Genomic DNA, 19,258 nt, shown 5'->3' with positions numbered 1-19,258 from the left:
TGAAGACCAACATAAATGTCGAAGACACACGCACGCACGCACACATAATTCATTTTGTGACAACATGGAAATCAGATGGTAAAGCAAATATCACATTCCAGCTTATGATTTGTTATTTTGGTTTAAATTTGTAACATTTGAAATACACTAGTTTTCTGTTGATAACACAGGAGAGCCTACACTCGTCTCACCCTCCCACTCCACACACACATCAAAAAGACAAAACAGTTTCGCTCAAGATGTTTACTCGCAGCCTCATCCCAAGTTACTAACTTCTGGCAAGGCACAGTGTGGCAGAACCTCATGCTTCTGGATCTTTCTGAGAAGTGATCTATTTGTTTATTATCTTAAATTTAAAAGGTTCAACAATAATCTTTTTAACAGAAAAAGCCAGCTTCGGACAATACAGACTGATGAGGCTATAATTTCTCTCGTACTCCCCTCCGTGCAGTTCCAGGATTGAGATTTGTTGAAACCAATGTAACAAATCGGTGACTGGGTTTACAATACAGTTTGTGGTGTTTGAATTTTACAATACGATTTGCAATGATTGTACCAAGATTACAGTTTAGTTAGCCATTTGTTTTTGCTATTCTGGTACCGGCCAAGTCACATCTGTTCCTTGTAAACATCTAAGCAGTGGGATGGGAGACCAGTATGTATTCATTACGATTAGGTGTTACAACATTAACCATTCCATTACTTTGAAAATATTGTATTATCTGGGCCAGCATGTATAGTAGTTATCCGAGGGCGATGCTTACGTTTCGTGATAAAGAAACCAGAAAGAAAAAGTGTATATATATAATAATATAAAGACGAGAAGGAGGCGTCAGAAATGATACCGATACAATATAAGTAATAAAACTATATCTACAGAATGTCTTATGAAGGCTTGTCGTGCTTGGATGTATAAAAGCAATACAGTCCACAAAATAATACAGAAGTAATACGTAACATGTTCCCTGGTGTGAGAATTGGCTACAACTTGAGATTCAATGCGCACAGCCTCTCCAGTCGTTTCTCATGTACCCAACACACTATAAATAGCTCCCCATGTGACATGCCAGCTGACACTCCACAAATAAATTAGTTAAGATCCACACAGAACTCCAACGAGCCCCAAGAAGAAAAACAAACTAAATGCAATATTGAACGGTTAAACATAAAGGCATTATGTACAAACAAGAGAAATGAAGGTTTTTGCCACCATTGCACTCGGTAGATGAATGGATACAAAGCTCCGCCTGGTTGTCTGTGGCAGAAGTTACAAATATACACACAACATCCTAAGTGTGGCAAAGATCTCCCCGAGAGGCTGCAACCTCTAGACATACATCAAAAGACTATATCCATTCATCACGACTTTTAGAGTGTTTTTAGACGATTTTTAGCAGTTTTTTTGTTAATTTTAAACGCTGTTCATTATAATAAACTGAAGCTTTAACTCTGAACAAGTCTTCAAACGTACACAGGACATTCAATGTATTTGTGCTTGCATATCAAAAAGAGATTACTATTCTAACATGTATAGTAACTGTTATTAAGATTTACACACACCTTGATTAGAACTTTATCATTAAGTGATATTTCCTATAAGCTCTTATATTATTTACACCTACACCTATACTGTTTTTATTGACTGATTCTTAAATATTCATGAGTTTTCATATTACGAAAAACTGATCATTTAGAATCAAAAATCCCTTTATACTGGTATGGATATTCAAAGACATCTGTTTCGCGGTCATGTAACCACCTTAGTGTATCTTTATATACTTAAAGTTTATTTTACAAATACGTGTTAAGGCATAAGTGTTATTTTATTGTATGAAGCTAAGCAGACATAATAACTGCTGTTGATACACAGGCATAGCTGAGATTAAGTTTGACTGGCTGTGTTTAGGCTAAAGATTATACATGTGGTCGTTCATAACGATAATAAAAGGAGTAGGAGATAGAACTGCTCCTTGTGAAACACTTTTTTGATGGTTTTTTTTTTTGCTGTTTTGATGCTTCCTATATTTAATAATTCCTTATCTTCGTTTTTCTCTTTCCGTGGTGGCGGTGCCCACCTACTCTAACTTGCTGCATTTCCATCCCTAACCCTCTAGATGTAAAGGTACCCGTTTAACAGCTGCCACACGGTGCCTTATTCCTCGACTACTCGTGCTGTGACTACCTATCAGCAACCTCCCACAAACCCTTAACCATGGACCTTAAGCACTACTGGCAAAGCGTGGCCTTTGACACAGGGACAGCACTCTACAAAATGTAACAATCATACTTGGGCACTCTTTGGGGTGGGTGTGGTTGATGGTCAATGTAAGCTACGAGTTTTATTAAATTAAAAGCCTTTCAGACGTGTTTTACAAGAAAATGACCTAGTGGGTAATGTTCTTTAGCAAAATATTTTGATATAAGCCCCAGTGTCTGTAGAACAATATCTTTGGCAAAGCGAGGACGCAGATTCCAACAAACATTATGTCTGTCCACATTTACAAACCAACGTCCATCCGCATGTTCCCACTGAACTGCACGGTCGCACAGAAACACACACAGGCTAACCTACAAGAAAGCAGACAGTTAATTAAAGACAAACAGTACAATAGCAGTTAAGGCCCTTGTCGAGTAGCTACTATGATGAGAGGATAAGAATACGTCAACATTACTTCGATAACTTCAGTCCCTAGATTACAACAGCCACTGGTCAGAAATGTGCATCAGCTGAAATGTGAAATAAGTTAATGAACACGTTTGCAGTTACAATCTGACTTTTTTTAAAAGAAAGGAAATGTAATTGCTGCAACAAAAAGAGTGATGACTACGCTGATTAAAATGACAAAGACAGTGAAGATAATCATCGACGAAAATGTACACCTATAAGTACGAGAAAATTTCACAGACACCACAATGACGGCAACATCAACAAAGTAAAGAACAACACACGTCTCCCTTTCTCACACTCTATCCAGTTCATGGCCTTTGACTGAGCAGATGAAAAGGGACGAAAAGAATATCATATCCTAAAGATTTACAAAGCGTGTGCAGTACTTGTCCAAAACATACAACTGTTAATGCTGACGTTGACGGATATTGTTGACAAGTACTTGTGCACTTAAATGCAATGAGGACTGAAAATAGACATTAGGGCAGAGTATGCCCAGGTCAGAAATATTGTTTGACAAACAGCGAATAAATGAAGTGCACCTGACAGCATTAAAGACAGCAGACAACATTGAAAAGATGTCTCCACGCACTTCCTGCATGCTAAAACTGGCGAGTTTGAACAGTTTTTTTTATATCTCGAGTGGATTCTGAACCAGGTAACACCATTCAAAGCCAGGTACTCAGGCAGTTCTCGTGTGAGCTGGCTGGGGCGGTGAGAGGGGGCTTTTTAATGCAGCACCAACAATATCAGAACAATTAGGAAGTGTTTTTCTCGCCCATCTTACTGTTCAGCCGTCTGGCGGGCTGCGTGAGTGTCCAGAGGGCCGACTCCTTTTCTTCCAAAACAAAACACAGGGCAAGATTATCGCCGCTATACTCTCATGAGGTACATACTCCCAGTTGGATGCTCCGCCATATCGATACAGAAAAAGAGATGCTACAAAGTCTGGGTCGTGGCATTCACGCTTCTCCTGCCAAATTGAAGAAATCCATCTGACGTGGGTTTTCCTCCCGGTAACAAAACTGCCCTCTTTCAGGTTCATCTCATTTCATTAGTAACACATTCACTATTTTTACAGCGCTGAGGAAAGTGGTCTGTTATTAACGTACACAAATTAGTTTTGTGGGAAGTTCACTCAATGAACTCGATCTATGTTGCTAGCCATGACCCGAACGTGGATCCTCCTTTAGGCAGCAAGAGTTTGAACTGCAGACAGGTGTACCGTGTTTGCTCCTAATAGTTAACTCAGCTGATGCCCTCTGCGAGAAAAGGTGTTCAGAGCTACACTGGCAAGTTATGTTTGTCGGCTCTGTCCCTGCTCGATGTGCATCATGAAAAAATATTCTGTCAGGCTTGACAGAATACCGAGGCTTCACGCTGTCATCTGTCATCTGTGTGGCGACATCTATGTCCAGGGTGCGTGTGATCAGTATAGCTGACGCCAAGTCTTACAAATTTCAGGTTAATCACGTTCTTACTGCACCACCACCTTCACCATGTTCTGATATGTCACTTCACGCACGGAGCATTGTCTCCAGTTTCCAGTCTCTGACCACAGACACACACGAGTGACACACGCGTGACACATGGCACGCAGCATATCACACATCACGCAAGACACGTGTCGTTGGTGTGTTACAAAACAGAGCGTCTTAAGATCACAGAGTCGGTTTAGTCGTCCCCGGAGCCTTCTGTTTGCGATTTTCGCTTGTGACGAGGGCGGTTACTCAGACGGAGGCTGAGGTCATATTCGTTCTTGAGAGGGCAGAGGCCCCCGGAGACGTCGAACTCGCCAACGGAGCATGCCGGCTTAATGCACTCCCCGCTCTTGATGCAGCTGTAACAGAGCGACAGAAGGAATCAGTGACGGGTTCTCTGGTTTGAAATGGCTAAGGATAGGAACAATAACATTGTGTGGACTATTGTGGGGATGAAGATAATGATGACGGGTGGTGCTATAGTTAAGAATACATTCTATAAATAGATATTCTATAGAAGATCAAGCTAAGGCATTTACTTAAAGCACATTAATGTAAACCCATTAGAAACGCATCATGAGTCACAGCTTGCACTGGTGTATTAAGTTGTGGTATTAAACTTTACTCCGGGGTTTGGGCTCTTGAAAGTACTTGCACAAACACATACTGAGGGTTTATTTGACTAAAACGGTCTGAACGACTCCAGTCACGTCTGGCACGAGCAGTTTTACATAAAAAGAGAAGATTTTGGGCAGAACTGGGCTTTTATGAAACCAATTTGAGACTGTTCCGTTGTGGTCTAGACGAACGTGTAAGTCGTCCAAATAACTCCCTTGCCCCAAGTTTGAGAGCGCATGGCGAGACAAGAAAACAATCGATTTTCTCTTCTGTCACGTCAGAATAAATTTCAACCGTAAGCGGACACCTGACTGACTGGAGACTCAACCTTTATTTCCCAATGGTCTGATTTTGTTTATGTCTATAGTCTGGTCGGTTCAAAAGGTACGGCTCTAGCCATAGTTTTTAACTTGTCTTTCTCATTTTCTGATGTCATACCTACGTTTTCGAGTTTTGCCTATTTTCCCACAAAATGTCATCCTTCATGTCGTTTAGTATGTATTTAAACTTGTTCTCCAAATCAAGCTTTAAGAAGGATGTTTACAATTGATATTTAAGGGAGAGATGCGTAAAGCGTAAAATGCTTTCCTAAAAGCTGAATTTTCTATTAGTTGCATATTTTAATACAGTGTTCTGCTTCTCTGACTTGTCTGAGTTTTATAGTTCTTTGGTAATTTTCAATTTTATTTTGTATTTATTTTTTTTGTTCTCTAAGATATTGATAAATGAGCGGAGAGGTGTTAGACGTGGTGTATGTAGTGAATGTTAGACATGGTGTATGCAGTGAATGCTACATGTGGTGGTGTACTTACACCAGGTCTTTCTCCCCCAGTGGTTTGATGCCGTTCTTGACGTTTTCGCACTGTTCGAAGATTTCGTTGGGCGCCGTCAGGCAGTCGCACATACATCGCCAGCCTCGTCGGTACATTCGGAACACACCCGGGCACTTCTGGTTACAACTGAAACAGGACCGACAAGAACAGGTAACGGGATGTTCCGCTCACTATTTCTTATCAAACCAGCAACTCATCAGTCGAAAGCCGGTGATATGATTGTTTACAAGCACTCTGTCACAAACCCAAACACAAACTGGCAGTCAATCAATTACAAAAAACGTAGCTGATAATTCAAAAATCATTATTCCATTGGTCACAAACTGGCTTCTCGTAATAGACCAAACAGTGATTTTTCAATAGGTTAAGGACAGCTTTCCCATACGACTGCCATCTGATTGAATCACGTGTATAATCTGATATTAGCGCACGGAACATCACGAGCGAGGGTGCGACGACCTCACCTTCAAGAAGTGTTAATGGAGTTGTTGTACTCGAAAATGAAGAAACATGCATTCCTGCTTCTTTTATCAGGATCTGTCTCAATTCATTTGCTTAGTCGATTGCGATGGAACTTGCCACTTAAATTGACACAAACCAAGGGCCCTTCTAGGTGGCTTACAAACTGTGAATGTTCTCAAGCTGCACGATTGAGTCTTCTTAACTAGAAGCAGGGTCAAAAAATTACAAACAGCTGAACTCTGCGACATTTAAATTGAGCCAGAGACATTTAAAGTCATTTTGGGGGGCAAACAAAAAAAAAAAAAAACACAAAAAAACACAAAAAAACCCCAAAAAAAAACCAGGGAGCATTGTTTTGACGTTTATTTCTGGTTTGTGGTTTTTAACAAATTATTTCAAATAAGTGTGAACGAGACAATTTGTTCAGCTTTGTTCAAAACTCATCCTCTAAATCATCCCAACAATCGCGAAACACGGTTTTACTTTAGCCGGGAGTAAATGAATGGTCACTCCCTTCACCATGAGCAAACACACCGTACTACTTTCCGTCGCCTTGAATCCCAAGAGCGTTGGTCAGGCTGGTGCTTCTGTTGGCCAGAACCTCTGGTGTATTTCTAGCATTTCACAACTCTCGACATCTGATCTGAGGTTTGTTTTTCGGTGAGCCATGTCCGACACCTTCATTCTGTCGAGTGTTTGTTTCAGTCTGTGGCTAGTCAGTAGATGAAGTACAGTATTTTGACTATGCCGGTCCAGCATGCTAAAATGGTCAGGCTGTGGCTTGGGACCTTTAAGCACGATTACAGCAAGCATATAGCGAGATTGTTAAGCACGAAATCATCGTCTCTCTTCCATGCTTTTAATAAAAATGTTTCAATGTTGGGGATCTTAGCGGCGATCTAGCCACTATCCCCGTTTCAAATTGTATTACTGGTACTGTTAACTGTTGATTAAAAGTTCCTTGTGGTTGCTTTATATGATAGTGTAGCGCTTGCGAGTAGGGATATTGGCTTGTGGGTTAAGAAGTGATCAAGGAAGAGGAAACCAAAGTACCCAAAGAAAACCACTGACTGGCAGAGCCTTGAACAGTTTTCCCATCCGGTAAGGTGCTTGTGGCCCGAAATCTTTAATCCAGAACCTTATGTGGTTGCGACAAGAAAGCCTGTTTCCACTGTGCTACCAGGCAGGCCCAAACTCTCGATTCTCCCCCTTCCTACATTTTAATGGAAGACAGCTGTTTACGAGGCGCAGACAGTGTAATGGCGAAACAGGGGAAAGAAATGTCGTTTTTTTCCAGATGGGATAGAATGCGCTTGCCTACCTAATGATGCCAGCAGCTTGGACACTGGGGTATCTGCAAAGTGAAGTGAAGACTGTGCAACCAAGTTCGCTGAAGATTTTGTGCAATGCAATGAAGGTCTTGTGCAAGGTGATGTAACGCAAAATGTAATTTAAACTGCGTATCCTTGAACCCCATGAGGTCTCACACGCGGGGAAAAGCAGAATTACCAGAACGCCGAGGTCAACAGCTCAACAAACAGTCAGACGAAATCAGGGAGGAATACAAAGTCGTGCAAAACACACACACACACGCGGGCGCTCTCTACCTTTGAAATAAAACCTATCTCTGAATATACCAGTTTTCTTTTTCTCTGGTTATGCCAGCTCTTTTTCAGTAAAATTAAGGTACTGTATATATACATATAGAAATGATTCAACCATGATCGTTTCAGCGAAAGACTGCAACTTCGCGGACACACCAGCCTGTGTCGGGAAATACAGAATCAAGCCTCCGTGCACCTGCCAGTCTCAACTGTCCGCGATAGACAACGGCGACTGGAGATGTCCCTAACATAGTAACACTTCCAGCCAGTACATCACGCCTCATGGCTCTCGGTCTTTGAAACCTGCCAGGTCGCCCTATAAGCCTGATGGCTTCTGGACAGGTTAACAGCAGTCGTTTAATCAACTGTGAAACACAACTGTGAACAGTCTTCAGCAGGCTTTAATAATCGCAGGCGTCCGCGACTACAATGAAGTACAGATTGCGATACTCCTGTGTATCATGGCTAGGTGAACAAGCAGATCTTTAAGAAATCACATGATATTAGCAATACTTCGTGATGTTAGGGGTATGTTTAGAAGAAGAATCAAATTAACAAATCCAAACATCTATTTCATTAAAGTGAGTCGTGAAAAAGTTTCATTGTTTAAGACCGTCGTCATAAAACTTTCTAACTAGCGTGGATTTGTTTCTTAAAAAAATATTTTGTGAGAATAAAAGAAGACTTGGGTGATTTTTGTATTTGTAACATGAATAATAAAATAATAAAAAAGAAAGTGTCAAGAGAAGTTCTTTAATCAGCAAGACCTGACAAACGCTACTCACTCGGGAAGGCGGGGCTTGTTGCGGCACTGACACTCAGTGTGGTTGATGAAGGCCACTTTCTCAATGCTTGTCAAAGAGGCTTTGGCCGCACGTTCTTGAAGTACCTGATCATCATCATCATCATCATCATCATCATCATCATCATCATCAACAACAACAACATCATTAATAATAATAATCCCTAAATCAGCGTTTCGACTACCGGGAAAGCTGTACTCCAGCATTTCTCGTGATTTAAGAGTCAACATGAAATAGATATTACAATAGCCATGGTGTGCACGAAGCTCACTGTAGCTCTACGCCTATCAACGTGCAGCTGCGTGCATTCATGTGTGGATAGACTGATAAGAGAAGGAGAAATAAAAGAGAATAAGAGAATGAGTTTCACGTGCAGCTCCCATGACCAACCTGCAAGCATTTTCTGCTTGCCTTGCTATTAGTACAGCGCCATAAGATGTTCAATGCCAATGACATGAAGACAAAATAACGTTTACATATATTATCTCCAAGTGCTCCAGAACCTTATACCAGCAATTCTAAGGGTTTATCTCTCTATCTCTCAGTGTGTGTGTGTGTGCACGCACGGATACATGCACGCTTGTTCTTGGGCGCCTACGTCAGTTTGAGCTGCTGTTGTGGGTGAAGCTGGAGGACATCAATCAACTCAGGCCTGCCGCATGACTGCCCCCGTGTAGCATCGAAACTAGTGTCGTCATATTTTACGATAAGCTTCACTACACACCAATCGATGGGAAAACTTTCAGTTCAGTGCTTTCTCGTGTCCAGCTTAGCAGGCCACTATTGCCATTCGCTTGCGTGCTGTCTTGGGAGGACAACAAAGGACTGCTCTGAATATTACTTTTGTCTAAAATTGGCCATAAGGCTATTGCCAGCTAACTGAACCTATTGCTATGTGCTCTAGAGCTGACGTAAGCATTGTTAATTGCGGCTTCACCCAGCAACATCATGGCTGGATGCACAAGGCTTATACATAAGAATCGCAAAGTGACCATCTCCGAATTAAAGAACCTCCCTAGGGTAATCAAACCTTCAGAGACCGTCGTCATGAATTAGAAATAAAATTACCGCACTCATGAAACAAGGATAAAATTGCCTCAAGGTCTTTGCAAATATCGGTGTTTGTGTGAGAAAAGGAAAGATCGTCTGTACATTCCAGGTTTAGCAATGCCTCGTGTACCTCTAAATCAGTGGTTCTTAACCTTGTTTGAGGTACCGAACCCACAAGTTTCATATGCACATTCACCGAACCCTTCTTTAGTGTCATCACGAATTGCGGGTGTGTCTTGACTTCCGTGGTGGAGGCTCCACCGAACCCCTGAGACCGACTCACCAAATCCCTAGGGTTCGATCTAACCCCGGTTAAGAACCACTGCTCTAAATGCTTCGTCGCTGCTTCTTCGTAGCAATCATGGCCAAACCAACCATGCTTTTTCCTGTGAAATGTTTTTCAGCTGAACTCGAGAACTGGACAGCCAAAGAACCCAAGAATCAGAGAACCTGGATCAATTTTCTAAACGCAGAAAGGGGATAGAACTTGGACAAAATGCCATCAGAGAAAAGGTAAAATTTGAATGATATGTCTTGGCAGCTCGGTAGAATCTGGTTGAAATGTTTTTACACGCAATGATGTCTGTCCCGAGATACGTGTTTCAAACAAATCAAGATGAAACACAGTGTAGGATAATTTTAAAGCATGTTTTGACGGAAAGTTACTTTAATCTGGTGAGATTTGTCAGCAATAGCACCACAGTCCCACCCGTGACCGTTCAAGCCTCGGTGACAAATAGTGTAGGCGACAATACAGTGAGAACATGGTAATCATCAACTTGCAACCTCTCTTGGCATAAAATGTAAAAACATTGTTTTGCAGTTCACGAGTTAGCGAGAAGCTCTCAGACTTGTAAAAGATGGCCCACTGACGTTTCGTGAGAAAACCTGACTCAAGGCTCTAGTACAATATTAAAAAAAGAAACCTGACTACTGAGACTTGCTAGTGGCACATGCAAAAGCTGGGCGAACTTCTCGTGTAGACCGACCTTAGCTCAACCTCTCCTTGCGACTCCCCGCTGCGATAAGGATTAATTACTTTCTGTATCTGATGAGATTTACTGAACCTTTATCTATACTTTTGTTTTCCCTTACCTTCAGTAACAAAGACACGATCGAAACTAGAAATCCTGAACTAAAGTGCTTTTAGCAAATCAAATTATGGCCCTTTTGATAAAGTGGACGTCTGCGCGTGTGTGCTAGAGTGATACGATACCCACCAAAACTTCACTACACATCACCAAGCTCCACGCCGATAAAATGAATGAGATAATTTATAGTCAAGCTCGGAGTATCACAGAGCGGAAATCTGACAAAGGATATCAGCAACAGACACCGGCAGGTAGCTTGTGTTTGCAATTTATTGCATAAATGACAAAATTTCTCGTTCAGGCGATCTTACAAAAATATCTTTCACCTTTGTAATGGGGAAGTGGATAGCTGAGTGGTTAGAGCGCTAGAGTCGGAATTGAGACGTAAACCAGTTCGACACCCGTGTAGCGCAGATCATTTTTCCTAGTCGATCCAGCTATCTGGAATGGGAACCTGGGTGGGAGAGTAAGGCAGCAAGGGACAGGAGATCGCCCTCACGTAAAGCTTGCCCCCTAGAGAAGTGAGGTCTTTAACACTCCCCAACGACCTGAAATGGTTAGGGCACGACCTTTACCCTACCTTTTACGTTAATAATATTCCATCAGCATCAATGTCGTCGTTGTCGCAGCCACCGCCACCACCCTCACCACCACCACCACCACCACTTGTTTTACTAAGCAAAGAGAAAAAGCGAAAATGCGGTGCTTTCCTCTTCGATCCGGTTTTGTTAGCAAAAAAATGTTAGCCTGCTAAATGGACAAAACAAGACAAAAAGATCATTTAAGCTAAAATGACACCCTGAGCATTTTGTCATGACCCTATCGATATAGCTCATAATGATCTCAATTTCCGTGTCCCATAGATCACCAAAATGTCATTTCATCTCCTTCCGGCCACGCGGTCCTGGCAGACATTTAACTGAAATACATTCTTCGGTCAAATATGCTGAAACTATTTGCTGGAACCAATTCCTCCTTTAACGGCACAGTCGCACCTCGCTTTCAGCGGTTTTCACTTTTTTTTATCAGATCTGCTGCCCTTCTTGCAAGAAGTCTTTTGCCGTAGTTTTTGTTTTTGTTTGTTTTGCTTCTTTTGGTTTTTTTAAAGTGCAATATCTTTCTTCACAAAGTACAAAGAGAAATCACAGCTACTACCGTGAGATCATACCGTCGTTAGTCATCCGAAATCTCGTGGTGTCTCGTTAAGTCACGTGCCATGACCAGGCATATCGCGCGCGCGTTTAAAGTCCGTGGGTGTAGTTCCCTGGACTGACTTGTACACGAAAATGTACGATTTGTGAGGAAAGACTATCTTCTCCAAACATGACTAGGATGTGTAAGCTTCTTTCGAATCCTCATTCTATTTCTTTTAGGTTTCACAACTCAAGATTCCTGCATCCAGATTAGCGCAGGAGTAGTGCATGATTTTAAAATCATGTGCTTCCGGAGACTGCTGCGAATCTCTTACACAAAATAAACGACTTTGCACGTTTCGCCTTCTCCACCATGGTCGGCTCCCAAAAGCCTCTTTGCTCGCCACCGTCTAGCAGCGAAAAATGGCTTGGTTCGGTCATATCACTCGTAACGACACCGTGCCTTAGACAGTCCTCCCGGGATGTGAGCAAAGAGGTCGTCGGCGGGGTAAGAAAAAGAAATTGCGGCTAACACCAAGAAGAGGACAGGCCGATAGACGACGTACCAGTCGTACCTACCTACTCAGAGGGGCGTAGAGGGTATGTTGCCACTTAGCCTGCAAACTCTGTACTTGTACGTCTTGTTTGTATGTGATTTTGTGTGTGCAGTATGTGTAAAAGAGAGAATGATATTTTGGGGCACTCTTGATTAACAGCAATTCCTTTAAACAATTTAGGAAATGTGCTTTAATGTACTGCAGTGTGAAATAAACGACTTTAAACAAGTCATCAGTCTGAGTCCATATAACATCACAGAAAAAAATGTCTTTGCATGCAAAAAAACACAGTAGTTATCGTCTGCAAGTGCTCAAGTTTCTGGGAATGCATAATGTTACTACGGTTTCAGATAAATAGGCAGTATCGTTGAAACACAGAAAACACACACCACCCAATCAGCGAACCTGACGGAAAATAGTCGATACACACCCGCTTGTTAGCAAACCTGATGGAAGATAGTCGACACAACAAACAAGCCTGTCAGCGAATGCGACGGAAAACAATCCACAAACGCTTTATTTCCGCCAAAAGATCGCAAAGTACGACGGGACACTTCAAAAGTTTCAACAAGGCGTGATATTGGTCTTGGCAGCAGGCGGGACACTTAATATAAAAGTGTCTACAGTGCGTGATCTGGGTCTCAGCATCAGTCAAGACAGTTAATATAAAAAAAGCCTCTTCAATATAGCTCAAATAATAGTGGTCGACAGAAATATTTTGGTGATAGCCAAGCGGTCACTAGGTGAGTAGCAGCAAAAAGAAATGATTCGCTGCCCCCAAAAGATAATGTCTCCGAACATTTTTGTGACCAACAAGAAAACAGTGAGATGCAATAGGCAAGGTCCTATGCAGTATGATTCCTTAATAAAAGTAGTCGACAATTTCCTCTAATTAGTGTTGGCATCTCTCAAAGATTCATGAAGACAACTATACTTTTAAGAAAGGGGAAAACATTTCACCCAGAAAATGCAGTTGGCACTCAAAGCGATGCCGACAGCTAAGACCGAAAATGTGAAATTTCATCTCCGATCACAGCTACTAGAGACGTGCAATCTTTGATTCATGATTGGATACAACTTAGTGCAAGATACCTTGACTTATCTTGTGAATACCCATCTTCCCTTCTCTAGATACACGCCTACAAACATCAGCATGCACACCAAGACTGAGGTCACGACAAATACAGAGATATGTTAATATTCTGATGGCCTCGGCCAGTGGGAGCGCTGGGACCGAAACAGAACCTCCGAACCACGCTAGTCTGCAGCCTGAAGTAGCCACACATCTTCCAGAAATTTCTATCCAAAATATTCCTGCTCAATCCATTCATTTCAGATTGAATGCTGACATTTTTCGGGAAGAAGAAGAGTAAGAGACAGGAAAAGGTATACATAACTGATAACACATGCATTGTATTGCAATTATTGATACCAAGACTCGGCTGGCAAAGACTGGGCAACAAAGATAAGAACTGACCATAAACGTCTTGAAAACTACTCGCTCAGTCTTCGGACCGCACTCTTCGCGAGGGCCACAGCAGCCACTGTCGTTGCGACATCGGTAGATGACGGTGCATGACGGGTATAGTATCCTGCCCTGCTTCTTAGGGTCTTCCACGTTGACGATTTGAGGCTGCGGGACCCGGCATTCTGATACCGGACTCATCTTTACTTCCTCGATATGGTGGTGAGCTTCAGCCAGTTCTGTCAACATAAATGTGATTCGTTCAATATTTTGTCTCTAATTTAAATAATAAACGATTTGAATAATTGATCTAATTATGAAGTAATGTATAGTCATTAAGTCACTGTCAATTAAATATATTCTACTATTATATTCTGTTAACTGTCAATAAGGACCTTCAATGCAGTGAATGTCCTTCGATCATAGTACTTCGGGTTTCCCATCGTACCCTCTAATTCTACCCACCTTTACGTTCTCTGCTGAAAGGTGTGTCTAATGGCAGACCCGAGAGTGCTACCAACCAGTTGCCTCCTTCACATTCAAGGAAACTAACAACTAGCCATGCCTTAAATGTTGCCTACCCCTGCTGACAATATTAACAAAAGCCTTACACAGTTATAACTGTGGTGCATGACACACAAAAACTAATCTGACAATTTTAACGATTTAATGATACCTTGGAGAGACCATCTGAACCCGCAGGAGAATGTACCGCAATGAAAAGAGCCTAATGAGTGACTGCCTGTCTAGTCTCTATCTACTTATTTACCCAGTTACCTATCTCTAAGTGTACACTTGTTCTAAAGTATGTAGTTGTTATTTCTCTATTATAAAGAGGTATTGAGCTGTGGGCAGGGACACTTTACAGAGTATGTATAACAATGTCAATACTTTTTTGTATAAATAATAATTTTTTCAGACCCACATATACACAAGAACATATCTTCAGTAATATGTGAGACTCTAGACTTCAGAAACATAGTCCAGTACTTGCTGGTTATCGTGAACACACGTTTCCGGAGTTATGATGCTTATGCCTTTAGATATGCGGTGTTGCCAGTTGCAGTCATCGATTTACCACAGCAGCAACGGAAGCAGAATAAGTACATTTTTACTGAATTTGCAACAATTCAATACAAATACAAGAAGCTTTCTTTTGTTTTTAACTTTAAATATTATATGCCGCTATATTAAAAAGAACAAAACTAAACGTGGTTAAGCCCTCATTCGCATGACTGAAAGTTAGTCACCATAGCAACATGAAAAGTTTGTGGGGTCTTTGAGATGAGGGGAGAGTTGCAAACGCTTCATCTTCTTGCCTTCAAACTGAACCTGCTGCTCATCAAAGTACAAATGGGAACAAATATCATGCATTTTCTAAAGGGCTTAAGGAACAAAATCCGCAGAGGCCTTTCATTACTGCTCAGCACATATCGGACTCAAGTGCATTACCTGCCCCTTGTGACCAGACTCATGTCATTTCACACTCTCGCGCCAGGAAATCTCAGGCACCCAAGTTTTACTCAGTGAGCTGTCTTTCTATTTTTAGGACCTATTTCTTTTCTAATAGTGTTTCGCTTCCTCTTCTACACCGATTCTGCATGATGAGATTAAGTGTCCATCGCAGGCAGACCAGTCTTTGTAATCCCACAGACTTTGACGCCAAACGAGTGTCGCAAGCGGCCTCTGGACTTACCAAATGCAGGAGCTTAGACGAGGCGCTGAGAAACTACTGAGGGTGAGAGCATCACGGGGCCAGGCACGTTCACGAGGGTACGGGTAGGGGTATCCCATAAGATCTGAAATTCTGCCCACGGTTACGCAAACCAAACGTGAAATGGCGTGCAGCTGGCTGGCACTAATTCCATCGAGCAAGCATGCGTGGGTGCTTAAATTAAAAACGTGTTGTGAAGACCACACCACGTGTTAAAAAAGATGACCCACCCTGTTCGGCAGCCTCACAAGATATTACCCTCCTAAGCTCCAAGTGAACCTAGAATTCCCAATTCTTCTCTTTCAGACAGAGCGCCAGGGATTATAAAGTCTCTTCCACGCAAAAGCATTCTTAGCGCTTTCATCTAATTGATGCCTTATTTTTATTGTAGGTCCCTTTCGATTTTGAAGAATTTGCTGTAAAATTAAATATACTTATAAATATGAACTTGCATTAAACCCTTTCCATGTCTCTAGAATGTAATTAAGTTAGAGGCACGCAAAACAGAAATGGCAGCTACATCGCAAAATTCCAGTTCTTGCTGTGACTTGCTGCTGACTCATACCAGTTCTTTGATTCAAGCTTTCTAACCTGAATTCCTGCACATCTACAAGATATTGAATGTTTGGTTAGAGAATTGGTCTTAATTTAGCGTCGCCTTATTTATCTGTAGCAAATGTATCTGTACACATCTGTCTAATGTGTTTTTTAACAGTGTCAGTTAATTGTCAAAGGAAGCTCCTGCTTCTAGGGCAATACTGGCACATCGTGTAGTCTTTATCTCAAAATCAAGGAGTGGCGTTTTGAAGTACCCAATCATCCTATCACGATCCCCTGCTGTCCCTTCAGTGGCTGCAGTAGGGAGGCCCCGCGGGCCACTAGCTATAGTATGGAGGCCCCGCGGGCCACTAGCTACAGCAGGGATGCCCCACGGGCCACTATACTTGCAACACTTTTCTATGCCTTCCGCTCAGCTGCGAACAGACACACTATCTTTTAGTAAGGGTTAAAGGCAGTGGGAAGAAAGGGTTAGGCTCTGTCTTGCAAATGATTTCCCGAGACTTGGTAAATCACTTTCAGTTCTTTGGCCTGCGGCTATTGGGCCGCAATCATCATTTTAAACCTAGACACAGGTTGTGCCTTCAAATTCTAAGCCTCCCCTGCTGTTAAACAGTCCAACCCAGATGAATTTCTTAAACTTCTTTTTTGTAGCTGGCGAAAATGAGTGAATCAGAACAAACATTTTTTATTTCTTCGCTAGCACTGCCCTAAACACATCTCCATAAATAGCCTGATGTTTGGAGTTAAGCTTTTAAGCTAAAAGGGCGCCAGTTGCAAGAAATCTATGTCCATAAACGGAAGCCGCTCAAATCGATAACAAAACTTTTCGGAAGCAGCGGCCTTCAAGGCTGAGGCAGGGTAAGGGGAAAAAGCTGTGGGAAAGAGGCAAGCTGAAAAGCATGACGCTTGCTGCGGTCAGCCACACAGTCTTGGCAGCAGTTTGGCTTTCGCGGTTCTCAGCTGCGTGTTTGACGAGTCCACAGCGCATGACAAATGGTGGACAGCAGAAAGACAAACTTCCTGTGAGAGACAAGGCCGCCCACAGTGCCGTAATCAGAAAAAGACGAAACTTTCCTTGACCAATGGAAGAATGACAGGAATGGCTAAAACAAACGAAAAGTGGACTTACAAACAGGAATGGACAGAATGTAGGCTAGAGACAGGGATGGACAGAAAGTAGGTTGGACACAGGAATGAACAGAAATTGGGATGGAGAAATGGATGAACAGAAAGTAGGCTAGACACAGGGATGGGCAGAAAGTAGGCAAGCGACAGGGATGGACAGAAAGTGGACTTCTTTTCCAGAGGAGAACCGCACATAAGGAAATTAGCAAAGAGATCGGTGCACATTACATACGACAACGTAAATACCGCTATGTTTTAAAGAAAATGGTGATAAACATATACGTACATATTAAGGGGCAGTGGTAAATGCAAAATAAAAGAAAGGAAAAGAATTCATATTCACATTTTTCATACCAACATAAATTCACGTTAAGTGAATAATAACAGTAACGTAAATTCTGAGGGACAATAAAATAAAAATCCTTCACGGGACAGACATGACACATACGAGTACATGACGGGACAGACACTATGCTTCTCGTCGGCCGCCCGCGGCCTGTGTGGACGATTTTGGAGAATTATGCATGCATGTGACCTTTACCCTAAGCCGAGGGTAGACCACTTTCTGTTTGATCTCGGCTGTTTATACGTGTAGCATTTCTTCGACCATGTCGGCTCATACAATTAAAAAATTTGATCGTCAGCGTTGCTGTGTATCTCAGTGTACAGTCCGTCTAAAAGTGTCCCAAATTATGGATGGATTTCCAAGGGATAAGAAAATGAAAAAGCTTAGGCTGGTAAAAACGATGCTAAAAACTGCAAACTAATTTTTAAGTACATTACTTTTCTATGGACTGCGAATGATGTTTTAAATACTAAAATAGCCCTTGGATGGAAAAGGATTCTCCATCCCTGTTCTAGAAAGTACTGTATCACGAGTTCAACGATTTTCATGTAGAGGTCCTATAGCAAAGTTGGAATATGCAAACCTGATGAAAGTACTGTATCACAAGATTAATGGTCTTCGTGAAAGGTCCTCGAGTACTGTTAGAATATACAAACCTTCGAGAAGGCGATCGCTGCGGCGGTTTTCATCATTCAGGTATCCATCGTATTCTCCGTCCATGTAGCTGGATGGGTCTGAATCTTCGTAGTCGTCATCCTCAAACTCATCGGTTGACTCGGTCCGTTTCTTCTTTATTTCTACAGGCTCGTCGTCATTGCGTGACATCAGAATCTGCCTGATGGCTTCGTTACTAAGGTCTTTGTCTGCTAAAAATATCCGGAGAATGTCATACTCATCGTCGACTTGATTGATTTTCTCCTGGAACTCTCTCAGTGGCACAGACCGCAAGTGCATTTTCTGAAAATATAAACATACATACAAAGAAAGAACACACACGACACACACCGACACGAATACATGTATACAACACGAAAAGTAAAATATTAATCCGTGAGATATCAGTACATCAAACATGTCACCAAGATCTACAGTCAACAAACTTGTCTTCTCTCTGTCTCTTGCCTTACCTATTCACTTTCTCTCTAGCTACATGACTCATTACATTAGAAAAGTGTGCGGGTAAGCAAATCAAGATCCACACACTAGTTATAAAATGTAATGTGTTACAAGTCACCGACAATATTAATCACGTATACGTGATGAACCAGCTGTATATACAGCATCCAATTGGGGTGTTTATCATCGGTGGATATACTGTGCCCTTTGGGGTGTGTTAGAGCAAACACCTGCTCATACATTCGCCACGCAGGAAGAAAGGCTTGGACACATACAAAGGGAGGCAAATGCTCTAGCTTTGGCTACCAAGACTTTCGCCGTTAGCTTGTTATCGTTCTTTGATTCCACAAAACATGATGGGGTGAATATAGATATTTCTCAAAGAGTGTGTGTGTTTTTTTACGAGAGAGCGAGAGGGAATGCGCTCACCTACCAAACACAAAACAAGCATTTAACGCCCATTTTTATCTTGCTATATGCAGTGAGTAATTTAAAATGTAACCGATTTCCTTAAGATCCAGTACTTCTGTAATTTTTAAATTGTGTGTAAATATTTTTTCAGTGTATGATCAGAGAAGCTAATATGACTCGTTCTTTTAGAATCTCCAGCCGGTAGGAAAATATGGGGATT

The 19,258-nt window shown here is 41.9% G+C and overlaps 1 protein-coding gene across 13 annotated transcripts in view; it reads right to left on the bottom strand.

Annotated features, from left to right (window-relative positions):
• Positions 1–228: 228 nt before the first annotated feature.
• The window catches only part of LOC112559106, a 92,267-nt gene continuing 73,237 nt past the window's right edge, over positions 229–19,258 (bottom strand). For all 13 annotated transcript variants that reach the window (XM_025230039.1, XM_025230037.1, XM_025230040.1 and 10 more), the window contains 5 exons: positions 18,168–18,468; positions 13,778–14,004; positions 8,452–8,555; positions 5,580–5,726; positions 229–4,508 (listed from right to left, as the gene is read on the bottom strand). In XM_025230039.1, the coding sequence (XP_025085824.1) occupies positions 4,343–4,508; positions 5,580–5,726; positions 8,452–8,555; positions 13,778–14,004; positions 18,168–18,468 (945 nt within the window). In that variant the 3' untranslated portion in view covers positions 229–4,342. The remainder of the gene's footprint in view (positions 4,509–5,579; positions 5,727–8,451; positions 8,556–13,777; positions 14,005–18,167; positions 18,469–19,258) is intronic.

This window comes from Pomacea canaliculata, linkage group LG3, assembly GCF_003073045.1.
Source record: "Pomacea canaliculata isolate SZHN2017 linkage group LG3, ASM307304v1, whole genome shotgun sequence".
In the NCBI taxonomy this organism is placed as follows: Eukaryota; Metazoa; Mollusca; class Gastropoda; order Architaenioglossa; family Ampullariidae; genus Pomacea; species Pomacea canaliculata.
The sequence above is the reverse complement of the archived record's forward strand: the minus strand, read 5'-3'. Positions and strand labels throughout refer to the sequence as shown.